The sequence below is a fragment of the Loxodonta africana genome, chromosome 26 (genome assembly GCF_030014295.1).
Source record: "Loxodonta africana isolate mLoxAfr1 chromosome 26, mLoxAfr1.hap2, whole genome shotgun sequence".
Classification (NCBI taxonomy): domain Eukaryota; kingdom Metazoa; phylum Chordata; class Mammalia; order Proboscidea; family Elephantidae; genus Loxodonta; species Loxodonta africana.
The window spans coordinates 6,796,233-6,814,723 of NC_087367.1; the positions used below are offsets into that span (position 1 = coordinate 6,796,233).

The 18,491-nt window shown below is 36.7% G+C and overlaps 1 protein-coding gene across 14 annotated transcripts in view; it reads left to right on the forward strand.

Annotated features, from left to right (window-relative positions):
- The window catches only part of CLHC1 (clathrin heavy chain linker domain containing 1), a 54,878-nt gene that overhangs the window by 12,871 nt on the left and 23,516 nt on the right, over positions 1-18,491 (forward strand). For 12 of the 14 annotated variants that reach the window (XM_064277073.1, XM_064277066.1, XM_064277072.1 and 9 more), the window contains one exon: positions 9,796-9,929. The exons of 1 other annotated variant lie outside the window; for it this stretch is intronic. In XM_064277073.1, the coding sequence (XP_064133143.1) occupies positions 9,796-9,929 (134 nt within the window). Of the gene's footprint in view, positions 1-4,042; positions 4,266-9,795; positions 9,930-18,491 lie in introns of all 14 variants that reach the window. One more of the 14 variants, XM_064277075.1, reaches the window with a different exon arrangement.

The following is an 18,491-nucleotide window of genomic DNA, read 5'->3' on the forward strand; positions in this document are numbered from 1 at the left end:
TATATCAGCTACCCAGCATAATTATAACTACTGTTTCTCAGGTTTTTTAACATTTAAATTTCATTTTAAAGCCATTTTTCTATGTTATCCTCTCCTACCAATTTGAAATTACTATGGGGCGCTGATGGTGCAGTCGTTAAGAGCTCAGCTCTAACCAAAATGTTGGCAGTTCTAATCGACCAGCAGCTCCTTGGAAATCCTGTGGGACAGTTCTACTCTGTCTTATAGGGTCACTATGAGTTGGAATCGACTCGATGGCAGCAGATTTTTTTTTTTTTTTTGGTATATTAATACATATATATATATTTAATATGTTTCAAGTAAAAAAATTAATTTTTAAGTAATTGGAGGCACATCGAAGTATGTGTACAAAAGTAAGTAACTTACTAAGAGAATAAAATGCTTACTCTTGTTGAATAGTCTCATGTTTTCTCAGTGTTCTATTTGGTAAATGATGGGTAAATCATTTTTATGGATAATTCCAAATCAACTTAGAAAATTATGCAAAGGTTCATCTCTGTATCTGGTAATATGGCTGGCTAGGTGCTGCGACAGACCCTCCAACTGGGGAAAAATGTAACATAAAACATTATAAAAAATTTTCTTTCAAGAGCATCAGAAACCTGATGAGATAATAAGTTATCAGGGCAAAATCTAGTAGAAAACAAAAGATGAGCAGAACACTAAAGCCGCTTTGGCCCTGAGGACATTTATCAAATCTAGTGCCCATGAGCTTCAGCTTTTGCTGTGGCATGGGGAGCAAAAGACAAACCCCAGGATCTGCTCAAGGTGTGGAGTCTGCTGCAGAACCTTCTCCATGTAAAGCTGCAAAGCTGGGGTCGTTAAGAGCTACACCCATTATGTTGGATGAACCACCCCACCATAGAGGACTGCATGGAAAATTGCCTTTGCTCAGCAGAAGAAGAGAAACAATAGCAACAACAGCAAAATACCATCCCTGAGAAGTTCTAGCGATAACTGGGTCCCTTTGTGGATTTCCAGCCATATTCACAACTCCTAGACCGTGTTTAATAACTGAAGCTTGTGACTTAAAGAGCTCCCGGCTGTCATTTTCCTCAGCCACATGGCAAAGCAAATGCGGATCCTCCTGGAGCCCCTTACATCCTAGGCCTCGAAGCATTTCACAGTAAACAATAGCTTAGCATACAAGGAAATGTGGCATCATGAGTAGCAACCAGTGGAAACAGCACGTAGCAAAAATAAACAGATTTCAGATAGTGGAGTTATCAGACGGATTGTAAAATAACTGTTTACTATGTTTAAAGAAGTAAAAGGCAATCTTAAAAAGGACTTTAGGGGCAGGAAACTATTAAAGGTAACCTACCATTTGAACAATCTAGAAACAAGATAGAATAACAACAAAAATACTCAGTGGACCGAATTAACTGCAGATAAGCTACAATTGAAGAGAGATTTCGTGACTTCAGAGAGACAAATTATGAAAGGGGTTAAGAGAGAGAAAGGGTAGCAGCATTATTCATAATAGCCAAAAAAGTGGAGACAACACAATGTCCACGAACTGGTGACTGGATAAACAAAACATGCCTCATCTGTACAATGGAATATTATTTGGGCATAAAAAGGAATGAGATACTGATACATGCTACGTGCTGTGTGGCTAAACCTTGAAAACATTATGCTAAGTGAGAGGAGCCAGACACAGAAGAGCACATCGTGTAATTCCGTTCATATGAAATAGTCGAAATAGACAAATCCAGAGACAGAAAGTAGATTACTGACGGGGAGAGGGCGCTAGTGAGCGACTATTAATGAGTAAGGAATTTGGGGGCAATTAAGTGTTCTAGAATTAGTGGTGATAGTGCACAACTCCGTGAATATACTAAAAAACCACCAAATTGTATACTTTAAAAGGGTAAATTTTATGGCCTGTGAACTGTATCTTCATAAAGCTAGTATAAAAGAAGACATGAAGGATAGAGTGAGGAAGTCATATTAATATGTTTAGTCACAGCTGTAAAAGAAGAGATAATATTTGAGAGAGACTATTTGCTGAGAAATTTCTAGAATTGGTGAAAGATATCCATTCACAGATTGAAGACGTCAAAAAGATCCCAAACATGATAAATATTAAGACGTATTCAACTGGATTCATCATAAATTGTCAAAGATAGTTCATGAAAATAGCCATAAACTGAAAAACCAAAGCCATTACTGTCCAGTCAGTACCCACTCATAGTGACCCTACAGGACAGAGTAGAACTGCCCCATAGGCTTTACAAGGAGCACCTGGTGAATTTGAACTGCCCACCTTTTGATTAGCAGCCAAACTCTTAACCACTATGACACCAGGGTTTCCAAAGTAGCCATAGAAAGGAGCGCTTAAGACACGTTCTCAGAGGCAACAACAGAAAGCCAGAATATGGTGAAACAATATTCATTGAGCTGGATGAAAATAACTACCAAATTAGAATGTTATTTACAATGAAAATGATTTCAAGAAGGAGACCAAAATAAAGAGATTTTCAGGCAATGTTTGCTACCAGCAGATAACAGTAAAGATGTTTCCGAAGTGTGTACTTCAGGCAGAAGGACGGTGACCCCATATGGGAGGTCTGAGAAGCAAGAATGAAAAGGAAAGAAAATTATAAATGTGTAGATGAATATAAGTAAATTCTAACTTGATAGGGCAACAATGATTATTCAAAAAATTAAAATACATGACAATGATAACAAAATTGGTAGGGTGGTAGATGAAGTTAAAGTGTTCTAAGATTCATGTAGTGTCAAAAAAGTTTAAAGTTAGAAAAAGAACAGCAAAGCAAACCTAAAGAAAAAGTAAAAGGAAAGAAATGATTAAGATTAAAAACAAATTAAATAGAAATTAAGCTACAATAAAGGTAGAAAAGCCCCAAACCAATTCTTTGAAAAGATTAATAAGATTGACAAATCTCAGCAAAATTGATCAAGAAAAAAAAAAAAATAGCAACAAATATCAGGATAGAAGATTTTGCCTGCTGCATACATTTAAAAAATTTGAGTAGCATTAACAATTTAATGAACACAAATTTGAAAATTTATGTGAAATGGGCAAACTTGGTAAAAATACATTTTACCAACACTGACTAAAGGAAAAAGAAACCATAATAGCCTTAAAAAGCATTAAAAGAAGCAGAAATTTAAAATTTTCCATAAATGAAATTCCAAGTAGAGATGGCTTCAGTAAGAAATATTTCAAATATTTAAGGAAATATGATTCAAATCTCACCCCAAGATTTTCAGAGAACAGGAAAGGAAGAAATGTTCTCCTCCTGTGTTTGAATTTAGCATAACTTTGAAAGAGCAGTGTGAAAACAGAAAATGAAACCCTATGTCACTTCTGAGCACAGATGCAAAAATCCTAAACAGAACATAGCGCACCCAATTATGATGTTGTTAGGTGCTGTTGAGTCTATTTTTGACCCATAGCAAGCCCACATGCAGAGTAGAACTGTCCCTTAGGGTTTTTCTAGGCTGTAATCTTTGTGGGAGCAAATGGCTAGGTCTTTCTTCTGCAGAGCCTCTGGGTAGGTTTGAACTACCAACCTTTTGGTTAGCAGCTGAGTGCTTAACTATTGTGCCACCAGGTCCCTTTCACTCAATGACAGCAGCCCATAACACTCATAATCATGCATCTTGACCAAACTGGGTTTATCTTGGGATCCAAATTTGCTTTATGAATTAGCATTAAAATTTATATGGCCTTTCCAATAAATGCAGGAAAAGCATTTCATAAAATTTAGCCTCAATTCATGAGTTAATAAAGGTTGCCAGAAATAAAATTAATATATAATAATCAGTTGCATTTCTACATATTAGCAACAAAATTAAAAATAAGGAGAAAGGTACTGTTTACAATAGAATAAGAAATACGAATTTCCTAGCAATAAAGCTTAGAAGAGATGTGCATGACCTCTATGGATAAAATTATAAAACCTTATTGAAAGACATAAATAAGTGGAGAGATATAACATGTGCATGAATTTGAAAATTACACATTATGAATATGTTCTCTTTTCTCAAGAGGTTCAGTGCAATTTCAACAAAAATTCCAACAGGATATTTTAAAAATGGAGCTCAATAAACTGATTCTTAAAGAAGAATAAAGTGGAAGGACTTGCAACATCAGATATGGACAATTATAATTATGAGAGTGTGATATTGGTGTGCTGATAAGACAACTGGACTGACCAAACAGAATGAAAAGCCCAGCAACATACCAGTACATCCACATTTGGTGTATGACAGTGAGTACACTGTAGATAAGTAACTAAAGAGCAGACTATTCCGTAAATGCGCTTGTGACAGTTAGGCAATTTGGAAAAAGTTACCCCATTGGGGAAAAAATTGCATTGGACCTCTACTTCACGTCATACGCAAAATCAATTCCAGGTAGCTTCAAGAGCTATATGTAACGGGCAAAACTGTGAATCTCTGGGATGATATGCTATAGTGTATTTTTGTAACTGTGGATGTTGAAGAACTTCCTAAAGAACATACTAAAATCTCTATAAAATAAAAGATTGATAAATCTCACTGTATTAAGATAAAAACTTCATCAGAAAACACCAAAAAAGTGAGAAGGCATTCCATAGAGAGGGAGGAGATTTTTATCACACATATAACCAACACAGAACTAGTATCCAGAATGTATAAATATCTCCTGGAAAACAATGAAAAAACATAGCTAGAAAATCTACAAATGTTTTGAAATTAATATAGCATCCTTACAAATGACTATGGATCAAAGAAGAAATTGAAATGAAAATAAGAAAATATTTTGAATGAAAATGAAAAGATGAGCTATCAAAGTGTGAAATGCCACTAAAGCAGTGTGTAGAGGGAAATACAAAACTTTCAATGTGTGTATTCGAAAGCAAAGATTGAAGCCAGTGAACTAAACGTCCATCTCAAGAAGCTAGAAGATAAAACTCAAAGAAAGTAGAAGGAGGAAAATAATAAAGGTGAAAGAAATCAATGAAATAGAACACATACACTAGAGATAAATCAGTAAAGGCAAAAGTTTTGTTTTCTGAAAAGATTAATAAAGTTGATGACTTCCTAGCAAGACTGGATAAGAAGAGAGGAGAAAACACAAATTTGCAATTTCAGGAATAAACGAGAGAACAACACTACAAATACATCTGCTGTTAAAAAAGCCAACAGCTTTATTCCAATAAATTTGACAACTTTTGATGAAATGTACAAATCATCTGAAAAACAACACCCCCAAACTAAGAGGAAATTGAAATCTGAACACCTCTATATGTAAAAGAAATTGAATTCATAATTTAAATTTTTCTCACAAAGAATACTCCTGCCTAGGTAGCTTCGTTGGTGAATTTTTTCACATACTTAACGAAGAAATAATACCAATCTTAGGGAAGCTCTTTCAAAGAATAAAGTGGGAACACTTTCCAGCATAGCCATGATATTAAAATCTGACAAGAATTTATGAGGAAAGAAAATTACAACCTAATATTACTCATAAACTTAGATGCAAAAATTCTACAGAAAATATTGATAAATTGCATCCATCAATATATAAAAAGAACAATGCATTATGACCAAGATGGGATTGATTGAGGGAATGCAAGCCTGGTTTGACATATGAAAATCAAAGTTATTTACAAGTTTAGCAATAAAAGTGAAAAACCATATTACCAGCTCAATAGATGAAGAAAAAGCATTCAACACCTATCTATGATAAAAACTTAAAGCAAACTAGAAATAGAAGGGTGCTTTCTTAAGTTGATAAATTGTATCTATAAAAACCTACAACTACCACCATACTTAATGGTGAAATTTTCGGTGCTTTGTGTCTTGGATTAGGATCAAGACAGGATACCTACTGCACGACTTCCATTCAGCATACTGAAGATCCTAACTATTGCAATAAAGTATGAAAAAGAGTTAAATACAGAGATTAGAAATGAAGAAATAAATGTGTTTTAATCCACAGATTACTTGATTGTGTACACAGAAAATTCAAAGGAATCTACTGTCACATTTTAGAGTTAATAAGTGAAATTAGCTTAAAACCACAATGAGATATGACTTCACACCTCCTAGAATGGTTATTATCAGAAAAATAGAATATAACAATTATTGACAAAGAAGTCAGTACCCTCATGCATTGCTGGTAGGAATGTAAAATGGTGCAACCACTGTGGAAAACAGTTTGACAGTTCCTCAAAAAACTAAACAATTACCATATGACCCAGCATTTCTACTCCTACGTATATCCAAAAAAATTGAAAGCAGAAACATAAACAGGTACTTGTACACCAATGTTCCTTGCAGCATTATTTACAATAGCCAATGTAGAAACAACCCCACTGTCCCTCAATGGGTGAACAGATAAACACAATGTTGTATATACATACTATGGACTATTATTCAGCCATAAAGAGAAGTTCTGATACATACTGTGCCATGGATGAACCTTGAAAACATGCTGAGATAAACCAGACACAAAAGGACAAATATTGTATGACCTGAAGTTAAGTGAAATAGCGAGAATAGGCAAATGTGTAGCGACCAGAGTTTATTCGTGGTTACCAGAGGTGGGTGGGAAGGGGAAATGGGAAGTTATTGCTTAAGGGGTACTGAATTTCTGTTTAGAGTGATGAAAAACTCTAGGGGTGGTGGTTGCACAACATGATGAATATAGTTAATGTCACTGAATTGTACACTTAAAAACGGTGAAGATGGCAAATTTTTTGTTACATGTATTTTACCACACACAAAAAAAACTTTAGAAAATAAATAAGGCAAATTTAGCAAGGTCACTGTAATGAAGTCAATATATAAAACCAATTATATTTCTGTTTTGTTAGCTTGAGCAAATGAAAATAAAATAAAACAATACCATAAGAAAATGTAATATTTTGGACAAACCTAATGAAAGATGTGCCAGATCTCAACAATAAAATTACACTAAAATTACAAAATATTAATGAAAATACACATAAATGGAGAGAGATATCACATTAATGAATTAAAATACTCAGTACTGTTAAGATGTCATTATTATTATTACAAAATCGAGGTATAGATTTAATGCAGTCCCAATGCAAATCGCGCAGATATTTCTGTAGAAATCAACAAACTGACTCTAAGTTTAGTGTAGAAATACAAATGATTTAGAATATCGAAGACGGTCTTGAAGAAGAACCAAGTTGGATCACTTAAAATAGTAGATAATCAAGATTTACTGTAAAGCCACAATAATTTAAACAGTGTAATATTCACACAAGAATAGATAAATAGACCAATGAGACAGAATAAAGAATCCAGAAAGAGATTTACATATATATGGTCACTTGAATTATAACAAAAGCAACCACTCCAGTTCACTGGGGGGAAAGGATGGTCTTTTCAATAAATGTGCATGACAGTTGCATATCTATATAAGGGAAAAAATGAGCCATGCCCCTCAGTTTCATACCATACATAAAAAATAATTCGAGATGGATCATGGAACTAAATGTAAAAGGTAAACATGGTGATATATTTTCATGAATTTGAAGTAGGCAAAACTTTTTTTTTTTTAATTTTTTAAATGGGACTCAAAAAGTACTTATAACAAAAATTGAATGGATCAAAGACCTAAAAGTTAAACCCAAAACTATAAAGTTCTTGGTAGAAAACATAGAATGGGACCTATTATTAAAAAACAAAATAATAAAACCTATCAATTACAACTATAAATGCATGAACAGCAGAATACAAATTAGATAACTGGGACTTTATAAAAATTAAATACTTAAGCTCATCAAAAGATTTTATCAAAAGAGTAAAAAGACAACCTACAGACTAGGAAAAAAATCTTGGGAAATGACTCCTCCGATAAATGTCTAATCTGTAAAATGTATGGAAAATGTCAACAACTCAACAACAAAAGGACAAACAACCCAAGTAAAAAATGGGCAAAGGACATGAACAGACACTTCGCTAAAGAGGACATTCAAGTGGCCAACAAACACATGAAAAGACACTTGTGATTATTAGCCATTTAAAAAAAAAAAAAAACCAAATCCATTGTCATCAGGTTGATTCTGACTCATAGTGACCCTATGGGACAGAGTATAATTGCTCCATAGGGTTTCCAAGGAGTGGCTGGTGGATTTGCACTGCCAACCTTTTGGTTAACAGCTGAACTCTTCACCACTGCAGCACCAGGGCTCCTTATTAGCCATTAAACCAGAAAACCCATTGCCATCAAGTTGATTCTGACTCATAGTGACCCTACAGGTCAGAGTAGAACTGCCCCACAGGGTTTCCAAGGAGTGCCTGGTAGGTTTGAACTGTTGACCTTTTGGTTGGCAGCCATAGCTCTTAACTACTATACCACCAGAGTTTCCTTATTAGCCATTAGAGAGAAGCTAATCACCCTGTTAAAATGACATTGAAAAAAAAAAGAAGCAAATGCTGGTGAGGATGTTGGAGAGATTGGAACCCTAGTCCACTGCTAGAAGGATTGTAAAATAGTACAACCACTATGAAAAAATGAGAAAACTACCTTATGATTCAGCAATCCCACTTCTACGTATATATGCTAGTGATCTAATACTAAAGACACAACTAGACATATGCACACCTATGTTCATTGCAGCACTATTCGCAACAGCAAAAAGATGGAAACAATCTAAGTGCCAATTAACGGATGAACAGATAAAATGTGGCACATATGAAATAATGATGAGGTTTTGAAACATAACATATGAATCTGGAGAACATTATGCTGAGGGAAATAAGTCAATCACGAAAGTACAAAATTTGTATGCTCTCACTTTTATGAATAGACAAGAAGAGGTAACATACAGAAACTGGCGTTCATTGGTTGTTAGCAGGGACGAGTGGGGAGGGAGAGGGAATCACTCTCTAGATAGTAGACACTTGTTATTTTGGGTGATGGGAAAGGTAACACAATGTGAGTGGAGTGTGCGTAGCTGGACCAAGGTAAATGATGTTACTAAGAAGTAGACAAGAATAAAGGATGTTTTTGTTTAAAAAAGAAAAAGAAAATGGATAAATTAGACATCATTAAAATGAAGGCCTCTGTTCATCAAAAGACCATTCAGAGAGTGAAAAAAAAAAGCTAAGCCACAACGTTTGATAAATATATATGAAAAAGGAGTAGTAGAAAGAATACGTAAAGCACTCCTATAAATGAGTGAGAAAAAAAGACCTCAAACGAGCAAAAGGCTTGAACAGGTAATTCACAAAAGAGGATATCCAGGTGGTCAATACGCACAAGAAAAAATGCTCACATCTCACTCAGGTTTGTTTTCTCTGTCGTATTTCATCTTCCTTGCTGCCTGAAAACAAGAACAAACTTTAGTTTTGTTTCAAGAGTGTTACTGCTCTTAGCCACGAGGCACACGTTAGTTACAAAAAAAAAAAAAAATGAGGTTACAGATGTTCTGGGAGCTTATAAAGCACTTATGTTCTCTATCTGTTGTATATTTCTTGCCGCCCTTCTGAAATGAGAGTAGACATGGCACTTTGTGACCAAATTATTATGTTTAACATTTATACATTTCCCGTAGGGTTTGGAATCTGAGTACGAGATTTTATTGATTCTCTGAAAGAACACCACTCTTCACTTGTGAGATTAACTTTCTCAGGGCATTGTTTTGTAAACTTCCACGTAGTCCATAAAAGTTCAATTAGCTAAAATAAAGCAATGATTTAACCTGTTTTACTTTAAATTTTGTGATCTAAGAATTTACTTAGTTGAAGGAAATATAAGAAAGCTTTTCTATTTTTCAGAATGAGGGTTGTTGAAAATAATTCCTCAAGGATTCAAATGCAAATAGAGGAAATGAAGCAACTTAGAGCAGAGTACGAAAAGAAAGAAGTAAAATATTGTACTTTCTCCAAAGATCCTTCAAAACCTATTCCAGGTATTGTATTTTGTTTAAAATATTTGAGATATTCCAATTAGTACCTATTATAGAAATTAACATACATGTGCTGATATGTGTGCATTTACCAAGTGTATGCTATACAAACAATTTTAGCTAGTACTCTAGGCAGATACAAAGGAAAGAGAAGGTTTAAATAACTGTAAAAGATGAAAAGAGTTACAGTCTAGCTGGATTATATAAACCAGTGGCATAATGCTTCTTAAAGTGTAGTTCCTCCGTCAACATCAGCGTCACCTGGGAACCTGACAGAAACACATATCCTGAGGCCCCACTTCCGACCTGCTGAATCAGAAACTAGGGGAAGAGCCCAACAGTCAGTGTTTTAACAGGTTCTCCTGGTGTGGGGTTTTGGCCTGGTTATTATGGTGCTGTCTGAAGTTTAAAATGCTGGTGTAATATGGGGCTCCACTTTTGGTATTTTTTTGTTTGGGTTTGGTATAATATGGAAAGACTGTTATCTATTACTTCCTGGCGAATATTGTTGATTCCTGTGGATATCAGCATTCACTGGTTTCAGGTCTTCAGAAACTGGAGTGCACCTGGAATTCATCCAGGGTGTTGAGAGGTTTGTATGATGATTGCAGATATTCATCCAGGAGAAAAGACTTTAAGAATAGATAATTGTATTCAAAACCTTTAAGGATTATGACTAGAGATGAGTAGATTTTTCTCCTTGTTTATCCATAGGCAGAATCAATATGTAGACATTTAGGAAGGCAGATTTGATTTTAACAGAAGAGACTATGTCTTGAGGTAATTGACTATCATAGTGTTGTTCTGTGCCTTGAGGAGATTCTGACTCCTAGTGATCCTGTAGGACAGAGTACAACTGCCCCGTAGTGTTTCCAAGGCTGTCATCTTTACTGGAGCAGATCGTCAGGTCTTTTCTCCTGAGGAGCAGCTGGTGGGTTCGAATCGCTGACCTTTCAGTTAGCAGCCAAGCACTTAACCACTGCACCATCAGGGCTCCTTCTACTCCATACAGTGTGGTCCCTAGGGAGGTGCAGGGGATGTGGACTGCACTAGGTGACACTGTGAAAGGGGGTGACACCAAAATGAGTCTGTAAATTTTTCATGCAATGTTTCAGCAGAAATTTATTATTTTTTACAAAACTATCCCTGTAGTTAGTTATAACAAAAACATATTTGGTAAGCCCATCTTACAGGTATCAAGGCTAAACTCTATGCTAATTTACTTCTCGAACCTTCTAATGCCCTCTGGTCAGAGCTGTCGTTATCATCCACTTACCGCGATGCTTCGAATCTCATGGTTTCGTCTGCACACACTGTAAGCACGTGCTGCTGTTTTTGGTGCTGCCAGTGTTTTTATACTCACAGATTTTGTCAGATTTTTCTGATGTTTTAGCTACAACAGTGTGGTAATTAGTATTTGTGAACCTACATCAGTAACTTTTTTCACAGTGAAGTAGTAATAAAAGGAAAAGAAAGACTGATATACAGGAATTACGATTTACAAAAAACATTACTAAGGATTCTGTGTAGTCCATGGGGCGAGGGAGAAGACACCATGAGTTACCACACTGGGTGACAACAACCCTAATGACATCGCTGACTGCATACCGGAGGATTTCAAGTGAAGTTGAACGATCATCTCGCGTTTAGTGGAAGGAACTAGTTGCACTTTCAAAAAATATAAAATTGTGACTGTTGTTAGGTGCTGTAGCGTCAATTTTGACTCATAGTGACCCTGTGTACAACAGAACAAAACACTGCCTGGTCCTGGGCCGTTCTCACACTCGTTGTTGTGCTTGAGCCCATTGTTGAGGGTCTTCTTTTCCGCTGACCCTCTACTTTACCAAGCATGATATCCTTCTCCAGGGACTGGTCCCTCCTGGTAATATGTCGAAAGTATGTGAGACAAAGTCTTGCCATCCTCGCTTCAAAGGAGCATTCTGGCTGTACTTCTTCCAAGACAGATTTGTTTGGTCTTCTGGTAGTTCATAGTATATTCAATATTCATCTCTAATGCCATAATCCCAAGGCATCAATTCTTCTTCGGTCTTCCTTATTCATTGTCCAGCTTTCATATGCATATGAGGCAGTTGAAAACACCATGGCTTGGGTCAGGCACACCTTAGTCCTTAAAGTGACATCTTTGCTTTTTAACACTTTAAAGAGATCTTCTGCAGCAGATTTGCCCCATGCAATGCATTTTTTGATTTCTTGACTTGCTGCTTCCGTGGTGTTGATTGTGGATCCAAGTAAAATAAAATCCTTGACAACTTCAATCTTTTCTCCTTTTATCATGATGTTGCTCATTGGTCCAGTTGTGAGGGTTTTTGTTTTCTTCATGTTGAGGCGTAATCCATACTGAAGGCTCTAGTCTTTGATCTTCATCAATAAGTGCTTCAAGTCCTCTTCACTTTCGGCAAGCAAGGTTGTGTTATCTGCATATTGCACGTTGTTAGTGAGTCTTCCTCCAATCCCGATGCCTTGTTCTTCTGCATATAGTCCAGCTTCTCAGATTATCTGCTCAGCATACAGATTGATTAAGTACGGTGAAAGGATACAACCCTGACTGACGCACACCTTTCCTGACTTTAAACCACGCAGTATCCTCTTGTTCTGTTTGAACGACTGCCTCTTGGTTTAAGTACAGGTTCTTCATGAGCACAATTAAGTGTTCTAGAATTCCTATTCTTCGCAATGTTATCCATAATTTGTTATGATCCACACAGTTGAATGCCTTAGCATAGTCAATACAACACAGGTAAACATCTTTCCGGTATTCTCTGCTTTCAGCCAGAATCCCTCTGACATCAGCAGTGATACCCCTGGTTCCACGCCCTCTTCTGAATCCAGCTTGAATTTCTGGCAGTTCCCTGTTGATGTCCTTCTACAAACACTTTTTAATTATCTTCAGCAAAGTTTTACTTGTGTGTGGTATTAATATTGTTTGATAATTTCCGCATTCAGTTGGAACACCTTTCTTGGGAATGGGTACAAGTATGAATCTCTTCCAGTCAGTTGGCCAGGTAGCTGTCTTCCAAATTTCTTGGCATAGACAAGTGAGCACTTTCAGTGCTGCATCCATTTGTTGGAGCATCTTAACTGATACCCTGTCAATTTCTGGAGGCTTGTTTTTTGCCAGTGTCTTCAGGGCAGTTTGTACCTCTTCCTTCAGTACCATCGGTTCTTGATCAGATGCTGCCTCCTGAAATACTTGAATGTCGACCATTTCTTTTTGGTACAGCGACTCTGTGTGTTCCTTCCATCATCTTTTGATGCTTCTTGTGTCATTTAATAGTTTCCCCATGGAATCCTTCATTATTGCCACTTGAGGCTTGATTTTTTTCTTCAGTTCTTTCAGCTTGAGAAATGCAGAGAGTGTTCTTCTTTTTGGTTTTCTATCTCTAGGCCTTTGCACATTTCATTATAATACTTTACTTCTCTAGCTGCCCTTTGAAATCTTCTGTTCAGCTCTCTTACTTCATCATTTCTTTCTTTCGCTTTAGCTGCTCTATGTTCAAGAGCAACTTTCAGAGTCTCTTCTAACATCTTTTTTTGTCTTTTCTTTCTTTCCTGTCTTTTTAATGACCTCTTGCTTTCTTCATGTATGATGTCCTTGATGTCATTCCACAACTCATCTGGCCTTCGGTCATTAATGCATCAAATCTATCCTTTTTTTTTTTTAAGTGAAATGCCGAACTTTTTTTTTTTTAATTAACTTTTATTAAGCTTCAAGTGAACATTTACAAATCCAATCAGTCTGTCACATGTAAGTTTACATACATCTTACTCCCTTCTCCCACTTGCTCTCCCCCTATTGAGTCAGCCCTTTCAGTCTCTCGTTTCGTGCCAATTTTGCCAGCTTCTCTCTCTCTCTATCTTCCCATCCCCCCTCCAGTCAAGAGTTGCCAACACACTCTCCAGTGTCCACCTGATTTAATTAGCTCACTCTTCATCAGCATCTCTCTCCCCTCCCCGCCCCGACCAGTCCCTTTCATGTCTGATGAGTTGTCTTCAGGGATGGTTCCTGTCCTGTGCCAACAGAAGGTCTGGGGAGCATTGCCGCCGGGATTTCTCTAGTCGCAGTCAGACCATTAAGTATGGTCTTTTTATGAGAATTTGGGATCTGCATCCCACTGATCTCCTGCTCCCTCAGGAGTTCTCTGTTGTGCTCCCTGACACGGCAGTCATCGATTGTGGCCGGGCACCAACTAGTTCTTCTGGTCTCAGGATGATGTAGGTCTCTGGATCATGTGGCCCTTTCTGTCTCTTGGGTTCTTAGTTGTCGTGTGGCCTTGGTGTTCTTCATTTTCCTTTGCTCCGGGTGGGTTGAGACCAATTGATGCATCTTAGATGGCCGCTTGTTAGCATTTAGGACCCCAGACGCCACATTTCAAAGTGGGATGCAGAATGTTTTCATAATAGAATTATTTTGCCAATTGACTTAGAAGTCCGCTCAAACCATGTTCCCCAGACCCCCGCCCCTGCTCCGCTGACCTTTGAAGCATTCATTTTATCCCAGAAACCTCTTTGCTTTTAGTCCAGTCCAGTTAGGCTGACCTTCCTTGTATTGAGTGTTGTCTTTCCCTTCACCCAAAGCAGTTCTTATCTACTGATTGATCAATAAAAAACCCTCTCCCTCCCTCCCTCCCTCCCCCCTTCGTAACCACAAAAGTATGTGTTCTTCTCAGTTTTTTCTATTTCTCAAGATCTTGTAATAGTGGTCTTATACAATATTTGTCTTTTTGCCTCTGACTCATTTCGCTCAGCGTAATGCCTTCCAGATTCCTCCATGTTATGAAATGTTTCAGAGATTCGTCACTGTTCTTTATCGATGCGTAGTATTCCATTGTGTTAATATACCACAATTTATTTACCCATTCATCCGTTGACGGACACCTTGGTTGCTTCCAGCTTTTTGCTATTGTAAACAGAGCTGCAATAAACATGGGTGTGCATATATCTGTTTGTGTGAAGGCTCTTGTATCTCTAGGGTATATTCCGAGGAGTGGGATTTCTGGGTTGTATGGTAGTTCTATTTCTAACTGTTTAAGATAACACCAGATGGATTTCCAAAGTGGTTGAACCATTTTACATTCCCACCAGCAGTGTATGAGAGTTCCAATCTCTCCGCAGCCTCTCCAACATTTATTATTTTGTGTTTTTTGGATTAATGCCAGTCTAGTTGGTGTGAGATGGAATCTCATCGTAGTTTTAATTGGCGTTTCTCTAATGGCTAATGATCGGGAGCATTTTCTCATGTATCTGTTGGCTGCCTGAATATCTTCTTTAGTGAAATGTGTGTTCATATCCTTTGCCCACTTCTTGATTGGGTTGTTTGTCTTTTTGTGGTTGAGTTTTGACAGAATCATGTAGATTTTAGAGATCAGGCGCTGGTCTGAGATGTCATAGCTGAGAATTCTTTCCCAGTCTGTAGGTGGTCTTTTTACTCTTTTGGTGAAGTCTTTAGATGAGCATAGGTGTTTGATTTTTAGGAGCTCCCAGTTATCTGGTTTCTCTTCATCATTTTTGGTAATGTTTTGTATTCTGTTTATGCCCTGTATTAGGGCTCCTAGGGTTGTCCCTATTTTTTCTTCCATGATCTTTATCGTTTTAGTCTTTATGTTTAGGTCTTTGATCCACTTGGAGTTAGTTTTTGTGCATGGTGTGAGGTATGGGTCCTGTTTCATTTTTTTGCAAATGGATATCCAGTTATGCCAGCACCATTTGTTAAAAAGACTATCTTTTCCCCAATTAACTGACACTGGTCCTTTGTCAAATATCAGCTGCTCATACATGGATGGATTTATATCTGGATTCTCAGTTCTGTTCCATTGGTCTATGTGCCTGTTGTTGTACCCGTACCAGGCTGTTTTGACTACTGTGGCTGTATAATAGGTTCTGAAATCAGGTAGAGTGAAGCCTCCCACTTTCTTCTTCTTTTTCAGTAATGTTTTGCTTATCCGGGGGTTCTTTCCCTTCCATATGAAATTGGTGATTTGTTTCTCTATCCCCTTAAAATATGACATTGGAATTTGGATCGGAAGTGCGTTATATGTATAGATGGCTTTTGGTAGAATAGACATTTTTACTATGTTAAGTCTTCCTATCCATGAGCAGGGTATGTTTTTCCACTTAAGTATGTCCTTTTGAATTTCTTGTAGTAGAGCTTTGTAGTTTTCTTTGTACAGGTCTTTTACATCCTTGGTAAGATTTATTCCTAAGTATTTTATCTTCCTGGGGGCTACTGTGAATGGTATTGATTTGGTTATTTCCTCTTCGGTGTTCTTTTTGTTGATGTAGAGGAATCCAAGTGATTTTTGTATGTTTATTTTATAACCTGAGACTCTGCCAAACTCTTCTATTAGTTTCAGTAGTTTTCTGGAGGATTCCTTAGGGTTTTCCGTGTATACGATCATGTCATCTGCAAATAGTGATAGCTTTAATTCCTCCTTGCCAATCCGGATACCCTTTATTTCTTTGTCTAGCCTAATTGCCCTGGCTAGGACTTCAAGTACGATGTTGAATAAGAGCGGTGATAAAGGGCATCCTTGTCTAGTTCCTGTCCTCAAGGGAAATGCTTTCAGGTTCTCTCCATTTAGAGTGATGTTGGCTGTTGGCTTTGCATAGATGCCCTTTATTATGTTGAGGAATTTTCCTTCAATTCCTATTTTGGTAAGAGTTTTTATCATAAATGGGTGTTGAACTTTGTCAAATGCCTTTTCTGCATCTATTGATAAGATCATGTGCTTTTTATCTTTTGTTTTATTTATGTGATGGATTACATTAATGGTTTTTCTGATATTAAACCAGCCTTGCATACCTGGTATAAATCCCACTTGATCAGGGTGAATTATTTTTTTGATGTGTTGTTGGATTCTATTGGCTAGAATTTTGTTGAGGATTTTGGCATCAATGTTCATGAGGGATATAGGTCTATAATTTTCTTTTTTTGTAATGTCTTTACCTGGTTTTGGTATCAGGGAGATGGTAGCTTCATAGAATGAGTTGGGTAGTATTCTGTCTTTTTCTATGCTTTGAAATACCTTCAGTAGTAGTGGTGTTAAGTCTTCTCTGAAGGTTTGGTAGAACTCTGCAGTGAAGCCGTCCGGGCCAGGACTTTTTTTGTTGGAAGTTTTTTGATTACCGTTTCAATCTCTTTTTTTGTTATGGGTCTATTTAGTTGTTCTACTTCTGAATGTGTTAGTTTAGGTAGGTCGTGTTTTTCCAAGAATTTATCCATTTCTTCTAGGTTTTCAAATTTGTTAGAGTACAATTTTTCGTAGTAATCTGAAATGATTCTTTTAATTTCATTTGGCTCTGTTGTGATGTGGTCCTTCTCGTTTCTTATTCAGGTTATTTGTTTCCTTTCCTGTATTTCTTTAGTCAGTCTAGCCAATGGTTTATCAATTTTGTTAATTTTTTCAAAGAACCAGCTTTTGGCTTTGTTAATTCTTTCAATTGTTTTTCTGTTCTCTAATTCATTTAGTTCAGCTCTAATTTTTATTATTTGTTTTCTTCTGGTGCCTGATGGGTTCTTTTGTTGCTCACTTTCTATTTGTTCAAGTTGTCGGGACAGTTCTCTGATTTTGGCTCTTTCTTCTTTTTGTATGTGTGCATTTATCGATATAAATTGGCCTCTGAGCACTGCTTTTGCTGTGTCCCAGAGGTTTTGATAGAAAGTATTTTCATTCTCGTTGCATTCTATGAATTTCCTTATTCCCTCCTTGATGTCTTCTATAACGCAGTCTTTTTTCAGGAGGGTATTGTTCCTTTTCCAAGTATTTGATTTCTTTTCCCTAGTTTTTCTGTTATTGATTTCTAGTTTCATTGCCTTGTGGTCTGAGAAGATGCTTTGTAATATTTCGATGTTTTGGACTCTGCACAGATTTGTTTTGTGACCTAATATGTGGTCTATTCTAGAGAATGTTCCATGTGTGCTAGAAAAAAAAGCATATTTTGCAGCAGTTGGGTGGAGAGTTCTGTATAAGTCAATGAGGTCAAGTTGGTTGATTGTTGTAAGTAGGTCTTCCGTGTCTCTATTGAGCTTCTTACTGGATGTCCTGTCCTTCTCTGAAAGTGGTGTGTTGAAGTCTCCTACTATAAATGTGGAGGTGTCTATCTCACTTTTCAATTCTGTTAAAATTTGATTTATGTATCTTGCAGCCCTGTCATTGGGTGCATAAATATTTAATATGGTTATGCCTTCCTGATCAATTGTCCCTTTTATCATTATATAGTGTCCTTCTTTATCCTTTGTGGTGGATTTAAGTCTAAAGTCTATTTTGTCAGAAATTAATATTGTTACTCCTCTTCTTTTTTGCTTATTGTTTGCTTGATGTATTTTTTTCCATCCTTTGAGTTTTAGTTTGTTTGTGTCTCTAAGTCTAAGGTGTGTCTCTTGTAGGCAGCATATAGATGGATCGTGTTTCTTTATCCAGTCTGTGACTCTCTGTCTCTTTATTGGTGCATTTAGTCTATTTACATTCAGCATAATTATAGATAAATAAGTTTTTAGTGCTGTCATTTTGATGCCTTTTCATGTGTGTTGTTGGCCATTTCATTTTT